This window comes from Rhineura floridana, chromosome 17, assembly GCF_030035675.1.
Source record: "Rhineura floridana isolate rRhiFlo1 chromosome 17, rRhiFlo1.hap2, whole genome shotgun sequence".
Taxonomy (NCBI): domain Eukaryota; kingdom Metazoa; phylum Chordata; class Lepidosauria; order Squamata; family Rhineuridae; genus Rhineura; species Rhineura floridana.
In genome coordinates, this window is record NC_084496.1 from 29,017,027 (window position 1) to 29,029,098 (window position 12,072).

At 47.1% G+C, this 12,072-nt stretch overlaps 1 protein-coding gene across 4 annotated transcripts in view; it reads left to right on the forward strand.

Annotated features, from left to right (window-relative positions):
- The first annotated feature begins 1,766 nt into the window (after positions 1-1,766).
- SDK1 (sidekick cell adhesion molecule 1) overlaps positions 1,767-12,072 on the forward strand; it is a 681,727-nt gene continuing 671,421 nt past the window's right edge. For 2 of the 4 annotated variants that reach the window (XM_061599424.1, XM_061599427.1), the window contains exon 1: positions 1,767-2,994. In XM_061599424.1, coding sequence (XP_061455408.1) covers positions 2,535-2,994 — 460 coding nt within the window. In that variant the 5' untranslated portion in view covers positions 1,767-2,534. The remainder of the gene's footprint in view (positions 2,995-12,072) is intronic. The other 2 variants (XM_061599426.1, XM_061599425.1) reach the window with 2 other exon arrangements.

Sequence of the window (12,072 nt, forward strand, 5' to 3'; positions counted from 1 at the left end):
CCACACGCCGCCTCGCAGCTCAGGACGCAGATTACGAAAGGATCTTTTCCTCCCCTCACGAGGGGGAATTCCAGCGAGGCAGTCTTGGGGGCTTCCTGTGGCGCCTTACAAGACGCGCTGGGACAAAAGGAGGCTTTTAAGGTGGCCGCGCAGGAGGAGAGGGCGCGATGCCTTGAAGGACAACCAACGCTACTCTTTCTCCGACCCCAGGGCAGCCCTCGTGGGGTTGCCGAGCGGTTTTTTTATTTATTTATTGCATTTGTATACCGCCCCATAGCCGAAGCTCTCTGGGCGGTTTACGGCAATGAAAAACAAATACACAAATTTCAAAACACCTTTTTTAAAAAGCAATTTAAAACCACATGCTGAAATGCCTAGGAGAAGAGGATGCTTATCCTCACAAGAGCCCTGTGAGGTAGCGCAGGGCGATAGGGGACACGCACACGCATCCCCTCTTGCCCCAGGGCACTTCGGGTCCAGGTAAATTCGAGGGAAGGTGGTGGTGGGGATAGAGAGACCGGCGACAATATGCAAGGCGGGTGAAGTTTAGAAACGGGGACGTGGGAAGGGTCTTGAAGGAAGAGAGTTTCGGGAGGGCGGCGGGGGATGGATGGGAGAAGTTTGGCTGCGATGCAATGCGCGCCATTGACTTCAGTGGGACTTGGAGGGGGGCAGACAGACAGCAGCTGGGGCTGCCCTCCTCCTCCTCAGCCTGATGGCAGAGGGAAGTAACGCACACACACACACCACACACACACAGAGAGCCCGTTTCAGTCTCTGCGGGACTTCGTTTCGAGCGAACCTGCTCAGAAAACAACAACAAAAGGAGCGAGCTAGGGATGCGGGTGGAGAAAAGTTGAGGGGACAGCAGTCCTCGGAAGTGAGATCGATGGGGCTTTGGCATGTAAGAAAGTGATGCCTGGGGTGGGGATGGGGGGCACACTGGGACCTCCGTCTCGTGGGAGCGACGCGTAGGTGAGGAAGCAACCCCCGACGACTCTCTGCCTGTGCTTAACTCAGCAGCAGAAAGTCCGGCTGAGTGTAAGGGGGGAGGCTCCTGAGTTTAGGGGGTGGGTTTAATTTAGGGGGAGCTCGGGGGAGCTGGCAGGGCTCCCACCCACCCGCAAGTAGAGCAGCCGCCGGCTGCCCACCTGCAAAGGTGAAGTGAGAGGGGCCGGGGAGTGCTTCTTTCCAGCCTTTCCAGAGCCCCCCTCGCTCTCATCTGGCTCGCTGGGTGTCTCCCTTCCACCCACCCCGACCCCGAGATTCATGCCCAGAAAGAAGTGAGGGCTGCAGACAGGCAAGGGTTAAACATAAATGTGCTGGGGGTGGAGGGGACCCCAATTTAAAGCGGGGCACAGGAGCTTCCAAAACGGTCGAAGGGACGTGTTTGGACGTGGGATGTCGATGCTGGGGGGGGGGTCTCCTTTCTGTCGCGGGGAACGGCTCTTACAGCTCCTCTCCCTCCCTCCCTCGTGTTTTCACAGCTTCTGCATGAGAGAGAGAAGCGCAAGAAGATCCCCCCCCTGCTTGTGCAACAGGGGACGCTTGGGGGGGGGCGCCGCGAGGCAGAGGATTTCACCTTGTTCCCTCCGGCTAATCTCCCTCTTTAAACACCCCCCTCGATTTGGGGGGCTTCTGTCTCGGCGGTGCCTCCCCAGCTGACCAGAAGTGGCGCCGGGTGTAAGGGGAGCGGGGGAGGGGAAAGCATTTTTGGACATCGCTTGGAGGTGAGCTGCTGCTGCTCCCTCTCTCTGCCTCCTGGGAGGGAAATCTGATCAGGTTTCCCAACCTTCGCCTGAGAGTTCAAGAGGGAGAAAGAAAGAAAGAGAGCGACGCTCCCCCCCCCCTCCGGTTCCTCCCTCCCATTGGCGCCCAACTGGTTGCAAATCTTGCTGGGAGAAACAGCAGCCAGGAGCGGGGCTCCCTTTACCTGGTGGCCGCCGGCTGGTTTCCAGGGGGGCACGGTAGGACCCCTCCCCTGCGCGCGCGCGGAGGAGGGAGAAAGCGAGGAGCGTCGGATCCAGACCTGCCCCGGCTTCCTTAAGAGGAGGGAGGACTGAGCTGGTGACCCACGCGAACCCGGCAGATCTTTTGGAGCGGGGCTGGAGTGAATCTTTGCGCAACAACCTCTTGCCCTCCCGGCCTCTTTCCAGGTCTTCGCCCTGGCCTAATTAAGCGCCTGGAACTTCATTCGCGGCGCCTGTGCTTGGGCGGGGAAGGCAGGCGCAGAGATCGTAGCACTGCCTGATCCACGCCGGGGCCGGCCGCCGTCATCTCTACGGTATGGAAGGTGCTCCCTGGATATTCCGCCGGCGCCTCGCTGGAACGGACCGAGCCGCTTCCTCCTTCCGCGGCCGGCTCTTTGCGAGGGATGCGAGGAAGAGCCCCGAGCTGTTGAAACACTGACGCCAGGAAACTTGACACGCGCGCGCGCACAGAGAGACGCGCGCGCGCGCCCTCACTCACGCTCTTTCTCCCTGTGCGTGTGTGTATGTGTGTGTGGCGAAGGCATTGGAGGCGCCCAGAGGAACATGTGTTGTACATTTCTGCCTGCTTGTTTTGGTGCACTCAGTTCTTCCTTCGCGAGACTCATCGACTTGGGCGGCGATTGCAAGAGAGCCATGCCCAGGGGATGCGTTCGCCTTGGCTTGGCACGCGGAGGCAGCGCAAGGCAGAGCGAGCGCGGCTCCTCCCAGGCGGGGGCTTCCGACCCCCGAAAACTTCGGGACGGGGGCCGCCGGCGCGCTCCCCCGCCCCCCCGTCGGAGCATGGCCCCCCTGGGGGAGGGAAGGGGCTTCCGCGCCGGGCCCTCCCCGGGCGGCGCCGGCGAGGAACTACTGGTCCGGAGCGTGGGGAACGGAGCCCTTGCTCGGCCGAGGGAGAGGTGGCGAGATCGAGCGGAGATAAAGTTAAACTTCTGCTTCTTTTCCTGCCGGGCACGGTGGGCGTTGCTCTTGCTCCAGCTTCACGCGTTGCAAGCTCTGGCACAAGGTAAGGCTTGTCTGGAGACCTTTTTGCTTACAGAGATGCGCTGCCGGCCTCTCGGGCGCAAGGAGACGTCGAGCATTCCGCTGCTCAGGGGGCTGAAGGGTTGCACTGGATACAGCCCTGCCTCTGTAGTCCGCGGAAGAGAGGCAACCCTCGCGACTGCAGCCTCTCTCCTCGACAAGGGGCTTTGTGTTGCAAAAAGGGCTACCCGCGCAGTCGTGGGGTGCATCCTCGCCTCTTTTCCTCCACGAGATCCCTTTCTCTCTCCCCCCCCCATCACTGGTGTAATTATACAGCCGCGAGAGTGGCCGTATCCTGTCTGAGCTCTCTGCTATCTCCACCTTTAACTGCTTGGGGATGAATTGGCAATGTAAGGCTTCCAAGGCAAGGGAAGAGTTAACTTTTTGGTTGATTGTGTGTACACCCCCCCCCGAAATACATTGGGGTGAGCGGTTAAGGGAAAAGAGCCATAAATCTGCCGGCTAAGGCTAAATTAGGCTAGCTTAACAAGAGAAAGAAAATGGGTACCATTGTATGTTGGCGCGCTCTTCATTCAGGTTCCTCACAATAAAGGGTTTAAGACAGACAGACAAACGGTGCGATTGATTCGTGCCTCCGCATTTCCCCATCAAGGACCTTTGCAGTGGAAGGACGGGGCCGCAGAGCAGGGGAAGCGAACGGCAGGCTTCGGAGACCCGGTGCCAGGCGCTTGGAATCGAATTGCCCGGGCGAGAGGGTGCCAGCGCGCTCGCGGCCAAATGCGTGCAAGTCGGCATCGCTTTGGCGGAGTGAGAAGCAGCGCCGGGTAGTCCAGCGCAGGCTCTGGCGTTGCGGTGGGTTACCCGGCAGGACGCGAGCAACAAGCGCCGCTTTCACTTTCTCTGCGGGTGCTGGGGGTTGTCGGGTGTCCGGCGGGGCTGCAACGGCCTGTTGGGCTCCTGCTGGTGGTCTCGGACGGGGTGGGTGGGCAGAGAGGCAGGGAGGGCGTTCATCTGCCCAGGCATTTCGTATCACAACCAAAGGCAGTTCGTCACTCTCTCCCTTGTGCTCCCCTTTTTCCTCTAAGATGCTCTAGAGAAGAAGAAGAAGGGGGAGAAAAGAATGGAAACCAGCCAAGGGTGCGTTGTATCTGCCGGCGTTTTGAAGGGAGACCACGCTGCTCCCTTCCCCTTGGCAACCGAGAGATGGAAGAAGAAATAAGCGGGGTGTGTGTGTGGGGGGGGGGTTGTGTTGTTGGGTTTTTGTTTTGCCTCTAGTAAGGAGAGTATTCCTGACGGCTGACTTTGTGACAGCCCGGAAAAGTTTCCAGCACGTCTTTCCCTCGCCCCCTCCCAATTTCTTTGGAGTTGTAGAATTTCGTAGGGAGAAGCTCTGCGCTTAGTAATTGGGCAGCCGGAGTGGGGAGAGGCGGGGCCGGCGACGCAGTTGGCTCCGGCCTGGCCTTGACGGCGTGTGCCACTTCTGTCTGAAGTTTTCACTCCCAGAAGAAGCGCTCCTTGCTCATTACCTGGAGCCTCGTCATCACTCTGGCTCTTCCATCCCATTGTGTATGTTTTCCCTGAACTGTTTGACAACCGAGGCCTGTAAACCTTTGCAGAATAGGCTGGTGTTTATACCAAATCTCTTGTAATATTTTGTACCAGTTAAATAGCATATTCTTTCTCCCCCACACCCTACTTTGTATACTTTTTCTTCTCTTTTCTTTTTTGGCTAAATATCATTATGACCTTTTGCAAGACAAATATTTGAACAGCTATTTAAATTGGATTTCCTGAAGTCTGCAGTGAGGCCAGTTTTACATGCATATGCTGGAATCAATTAAAGTGACCTTTTTAAGAAATACTATTTTCTATGGATGAATGGTGAAAGTAACCTTCATCTTGCATTGGGAAGTACTTGTATTTGTATATCAGTTAATATCGTAATGGAAGGTTTGCATGCAGTCAGTAAAAAGTAAGACCACAGTCCTATGCACACTTAATTGGGAGTAAGCCCCATTGAACTTGAATTGCTTGAGCATGCCTAGGATTCAAATGTGTTATTGATCTGGTCAAAGATGTATGCATCTAGCTTTTAAGATCTTCTGTAGCTTTATGTACTGTTTCACTGTCATGTAAAATGTTCTGTTAGTAATGTTACGAACCAGAAAAATGAATGACATTGTGAAAAAATCCAAGGCCGCTGTACATGTCTTATGCATATCTACTCAGAAAGAAGACCCATTGAGATCTTTGAGACTTATTCTCAGGTAAGTGTAAGTAATCTCCAGGATTTCAGAGTCAAACTAACTAGACCAATTTCCCCAACAGTGGAAACAGTGCAATTCTAAGCACATTTACTCAGAAGTAAATCCCAGTCCCAGAAGTGTGTGTATGATTGCTAGTAGAACAAAACAGGCATAAAGGCTCTGAAGGAGTGGAGATTCAACTGTGTTACATTGTGACTGATGTTCAAGTGATTCACTGAAGTATGAACACTTCATTGTAGGAAGGAAGAAGAAAGTATCTGTGGCCTTGTTATGTAATATTACTTCTGTAGCCCTTTGAAAAGTATATTACATTATAGGGGAGTGTTTGTAGTAGCACAATGGACTTAACTTGAAGTTTAAATTGTGGTGAACTGCTTTTCATTGTCCTCTGTGTTTATTTGTATCCCATCATTTTAAAAATATTTCATTAAGAATTCATGTTTCAGAAAAGGTGATATACTTTAATAGAAGCTTGTCTTGAAAATGAGCTATCTGGAGAGACTATTGATGCTTCACATGGGTTGATTAGTTGGTCAGGAGCATTATGTCCCTTTGTATCAGACCAAAAGTAATGAAACAAAATGTAAAATCCTGCTATAAACGTACCATTTAAAATGTGGAGCAGCAATGGTTATACCCAGTCATAGGCATTATGATTTGACCTTAAATGTTTTCATATATTATTTCTTGAACTGAACTAGGCGTACAGGAGAGATGCTGTGAACTCAACTCATTTCACAATAAATGGAGATGTTAGAACAGTTTCCCATTACACACAGATTGGTCCACCAATACATCACCATATTGTTTCAAAGGTCAGTATTTGAGAGTAAGCTGATAATTATGTATATTTAGGGTGGCTATATTTTCTCTCTCAGCCTACTTCTTTCAGCCAGCTGGTTCACTAGCTGTGGCCATTCCTGGACCAGAATAGTAATACGTGTCATGGTAACCTCACTTCTCAGTGACTGATGTGCTCTACATTGGGTTATCCTTGAAGATGGCACAGAAACTGAAGCTATTGCAGAATACTGCTACAAGAATGTTCAGGTGTTCATAGAATCATAGAATAGTAGAGTTGGAAGGGGCCTATAAGGCCATCAAGTCCAACCACCTGCTCAATGCAGGAATCCAAATCAAAGCATTCCTGACAGATGGCTGTCCAGCTGCCTCTTGAATGCCTCCAGTATCAGAGAGCCCACCACCTCCCTAGGTCATTGGTTCCATTGTTGTATGGCTGTAACAGTTAGGAAGTTTTTCCTGATGTTCAGCATGAGTTCATGCAACATCCATTCTGTGGGATCTGCACTGGCTGCCTATGTGTTACCAGTCCTATGACAATTAGGGTTGTTTTATAAAGCCCTGAATGACCTGAGACTGAGGTACTTGTTGGAGTGCCTTTCCCTTTCTCCAGGCCTTTGAGTATGTTGAAGTGTCATGATGACTGTGAATGTGCCATGTCAAGTTTTATTCAGATTATATTATGATGAATGCACTGTGGAATTAGCTGAAATGTTGTTAATGCAGTGTCTGTGTGTGCATGTGTGTGTGTTGGGCTTTGGGTCATAGAGTGAAGGGCAGGTTATAAGTATCTTTAATAAAAGAAATAAACAGACTAGCCTGGACCTTGAGATTGGCAGGGAAGGCCTTGCTTGCTGCCTCATTGGTGCGCGTGGCCTGCTATGTGGTGATATGAGACAGGGTCTTCTCTGTAGTGGTGTGCTAGCTGTGGAACTCAGTCTCCCACCCCCCCACCCCCAGGCTTGGATGGCTTCTCATGCTTGATTAAAACCTTAATGTTTTCTCAGGCTTTTGATGGGAGTTAAGTTGTTTGGTTTTAACTGATCAAGGCCTTTGCCTATTCATTTGTTATTTTTATTGTAATCGTTTACTGATTTTTATTGATATTTTATGGTTTCCTTACTGTGTTACAATTTAAATGCTGTTAGGGCAGTAAATGCTGCCCTAGAATTACTGCGAAATGAAGGATGGTTTATAAATATGGTTAATACAGAAAATAAATACTTGTACTCTTGGGGATGCTGCTAGTCTGCAGATGGTCTAGGATCTTTCAATGCGCGTGTATATCCAGTGGGACTGTTTAATTTTTTAAATTTTCTTTGAACATCAGGAACCCATGCCATGTCATAATCTACTTTTGAAAGATCTCTCAGTTTAAAAAACAGATTGCTATGCAACATGGCAGCGGCTGTTTTTAAAAACACAGGAGTCCAACCTCTTACCTCTTAGATGTGGGAACTAGTCCTATGTGGTTCTTTGGGTCCTCATCAGCCAAAACCTGATAATGCTGAAGTTGGTAAACCATGCTCTTTGCAATGGCTAGTGGAGTTAATTTGGGATATATGGTAATTTCCTGTTACTTGATGCCAGAAAGTTGCTTTGCAATCAGTGGGAGGAAAGTGTATCTGTCAGAAACAATTACTTTCCCCCATTTGAAACTCATATTTTGTTTCTGCATACTCAGAAGTCTTTACTTCTACATGCATTATACAGATATATTACAAAGTTTGTTTTCCCCATCAGATGCCACAGCCATTTCCTATTACTGAGTGGGATTTCAGCTATCCATAGGGCAGTGTTTCTCCTAACCCCCCCCCCAATTTACTCTACCTTTTTCCTACAAAGTTGTGTGTACCCTGCTGCAGCATACAAGAATCTCTGAATGGGGACTCTTATCTAACATGTCTGGTACCTTCACTGTACAGTTAAGATGTTGGACTACGACCTGGGAGACCAGGGTTTGAGTCCCCACCTAGCCATGAAGCTCACTGGGTGACCTTGGGCCAGTCACTGCTTCTCAGCCTCATGAAAACCCTATTCATAGGGTCGCCATAAGTCGGAATCGACTTGAAGGCAGTACAGTTTTGGGGGAATGTTGAAGATGAACTTTTTTGTCCTGGCCTTTGACACCTGAGATGTATGTTTTCAGGACCCACCCTATTTCTGCGACTGTAATTTGTTGTTGTTGTTGTTGTTATCTTTATTTATACCCCGCCATTTTTCCAAAACTGGAACTCAGTTGTAACTGTTTTTAATACTGAATTTTAAATTGTAACCTCCCCCTCTGGACTAGCTGGTGAAGGGCAGGTAATACATTTAATAACAATAACAGCAGCATTAGAAGATGACCAGGACATCTGACCCCTTCCTAACACCACACACAGAAAACTATCAGTAGAACTAAGCAGCAATTCTTTCTGAGTTACTTCTTAAAAACCTATTTTCATGATATATGAAACTGAAGGTAATTTCACATATTACAATAGAAGAAGTTACACTAAAAGAATCAATAATATGAATAAAACATACAGCAGTCAAAACACCTAGGAGGGCTCAAAAGCCTGATTAAAAAGAAACGCCTAGCTGGTTGCCGAAATGCAAGCAGTGAAGGAGCCATACAGATGTTCTGGGGTTGGAAGTTCCAGAGGTGGAGGACCATGACAGGAAAGATCCTTTTGCACGTTGTCTTTCACCTTATGAATTCCTGAAGGGACAATGAGAAGGATCTCTGTGGAAGATCTCAGTAGAATAGCCGGCGTTCAATTTCATTGAGGGGCAGGGGGGACCTGGCTGCATTAACTACTGTTTTTAGGAGGCGACAAGGCAGGTATTGGGCTTGTCCACACTTTAGCATTATTTAGCTGTTAATCCACTCCCCCACTCCATGCAAATTAGACTGGAGTAGTCCATAACCTCAGGTATTTGAATATATATATATATATGAGGAACAGCTTAGGACTTTCCCAATCATACCAAGAGGTGCTCCCTTTTGTGTTTGTCTCCACCTTCTAATTGGATTCTATTATGCCATGTAAGTGCTGGCAGGCCATGCATGAAGACAGCTGTGCAAGCACTTTGGTGTTGTTTTTTAATGTCTTTGCCCAGAAAGTGCACAAAAGCACACAGTCAGACAGTTGTAAATTTGCCTGTGCAGTTTTCTGGTTTTGTGCAAATCTGAGGGATAAAAAAATATATATATGTAAGACTGTGCTTCACTGAAAATAGTTAGGAACATGGCTGGAAGAGAAATGAAAGCAATGGCAAATTATCAGCACATACTTTTCAGATTGCTGCACAATATATCTGGTGTAGAAATGTTTAATGTGATTTGCTTGTGCAGTTTTCTGGTTTTGTGCAAATCTGAAGGATCAAAAGAAAATATATATATAAAACTGGGCTCCCTTCAGGACTGCTGGAAATAGTTATGAGAGCTGCCAGAAAAGAGATGAATTCATGGAGAAGTAGGGGGCATGGAAAGGAGAGTAACAGAAAGTGACGATTGATTCACTGACCCAACACAACAAAGCAAATTGTGACCCTGAGTAGAACATTTTGGAGCTTGATTTCTCCAATTTACCAGATTATCTCCGTATTGGGTAAACCCAAATTTACAAGGAAAAAGGATCAAGATTGTTGTTGTTTAAGGGTAATATCATGTGGACTACAAAAATTAAATGGGAATACAGACAGCTGCAAATACACAACTCCAGTGTGGGCAACCCCCCAAGTCCCATCCCCTGAATCGAGAACCAGTGTGGTGTAGTGGTTAAGGTGTTGGACTACGACCTGGGAGACCAGGGTTTGAATCTCCACATAGCCATGAAGCTCACTGGGTGACCTTGGGCCAGTCACTGCTTCTCAGCCTCATGAAAACCCTATTCATAGGGTCACCATAAGTCGGAATTGACTTGAAGGCAGTACACCCCCTGAATCCAACCAAATAACTCATGGATTTCATTATGGACCCCCTGTCCCCCATAGGTCAAGCTCTGCTTTTAGCTTAAAACATGATATAATAAGGCAGGTATTTGTTTTGTGTGGCCACCACAATTTCAGAATCTCCAGCAGCTATAGAAAGCAAAAAAAGTTCCTGCCTCTTAGAAGGCTGTCAGTGTTTGATGTAGCATCAGGTTGCTAGAGGAAAACTCTTCCAAGGCTATTCTGCCATTATAGCTCCTCCCTAAACAAGACTATAGGCAGGTTCAAGTCTGCTTTCCAGCAAGCACTTTGAACCAATCAGGTTGAAGTTTGCCCCCTGCAGAGAATCATTATCAAAATGCAAAAGGGGAGGGAAGATGAAACTGAGAACTTAATGTTTAGGACTTGGTAGAGCTACTTTCAGGATAAATAGATTTAAGTATATATATTTATTTTAAATTCGTATGTAACAGTAGGATAAGTATTTTGTCAGGACTCACTAAAAGGTCACAAAGAAGCGATCAGGCTTTTGTGTTCATTAAATCTCTTCATCAGACAGGAAGTTAACCAAAACAAATGTTTAAAAGGGGAGGGGAGAAAAGGGTTTTGCTGGACAAGGTGATAAGGCCAAAGTCTACAATTCATGATAGTCTTAACACTGGACGGGGGAGACGTCACAGGTAAAGCACTGCTTGACCCAGAAAATCTCAGATTGCAACAAAGACAACAAGGACAGAGAAGTATGGCTATTCTATAAAAATATAAAAACTAGTAGCCATTCATTTCTGCCCCTAACTTTAATCCAGACATATTAATGTTGCCATTGTGAGGCAGACTGCTGAAGGAAAAACATGGTAGTCTCTATATTCACAGAGACAGAAATTAAGTTAGGTGCTATGTGTTTTTGGATCAACGTGGTTAATCTATTTCATGGGGATGTTTATACACTCTTGTATAACTTGAAAGTTATGGCAGCTGAAAAGGCAGGAATTCGCAGTAGCTAAAATAATTGATCTTAATCTACATATGAAAGATCAACGAAGATTTGAGGGTGCTAGAGACCACTGTAATAGTTCATCTTTCTAACGTAGACATTCAAGTGCCATATGTAATTCTAATATAGCATAAGATTTTTAGTGTATCAGGGGTTCCCAAGCTGTGGTCTGCATCATGTCTGTGGATTTGTGGTTGGAGACAGCACACCTATCGCCTTAAGTATTTATACTGATTTTTAGTTGTATTTTCATTGCTGCTTTTATTTCTTGTATTGTATAAAAAGAAGCAGTAAAACACAATGAATACGGCATTTAGCCCAGCACATTACAATTGCTACAACAGGCAGAAAAATCACTAAGTGATCTGCAAAGACTCTCAGCAATTTTCAATTGGTCGTAGGGAAAACGCTTGGAAACCACTGCAGTATATCATACTAAGCACAGATGTACGATATATCCACTTGAAATTCATGCTGATGAGGCCATAGTTGGTAGTTTTTTTTGTCAAAACTTTCCCATACTTATACTGTTAGCTTTATTATGCAGACCTCTTGCCTTGTGAGGAAGTCATAATGTTGTGAAGATCATTGCAGCATTGCAGTATGTTTGGTGTGTATAAAATCTCTTACTAGACTAGCAGATTGGAGAAGGGCTGTAGCTGAGGAAGGATTGTACCTCAGTCACAGAGCATCTTCCTTGCACGCCAGAAACTCCCAGATTCAGTCCCTGGGATCTCAGATAGGGCTGGGAGAGACTCCCTGTCTGAAATTCTGGAGAGCAGCTGCCAGTCATTGTGGACAATACTGAGCCAGATAGGCCAATGGTCTGACTCAGTATAAAGAAGCTTCCAATGTTCCGGCTATAATGTACTATGATTAGAATGCACTTTGAACTACATTTGAAAGGAAGTAGTAAATCTGGCACTGTCTTAATTGCAGTGAGAATTGTTAGTGACAAAGAAACACTTTAGGAAAATATTAAGAACTTCCATTTTAAGCATTAAAAGACAATCTAGAAATATTATTTTTGGCACTTACAATGCTATCTGAAGTTGATTTTTTTAGGGAGATAAAAACTTCAGTGCATAGCTTTAAGCATTCTTTAATGAGAAATAGTAAG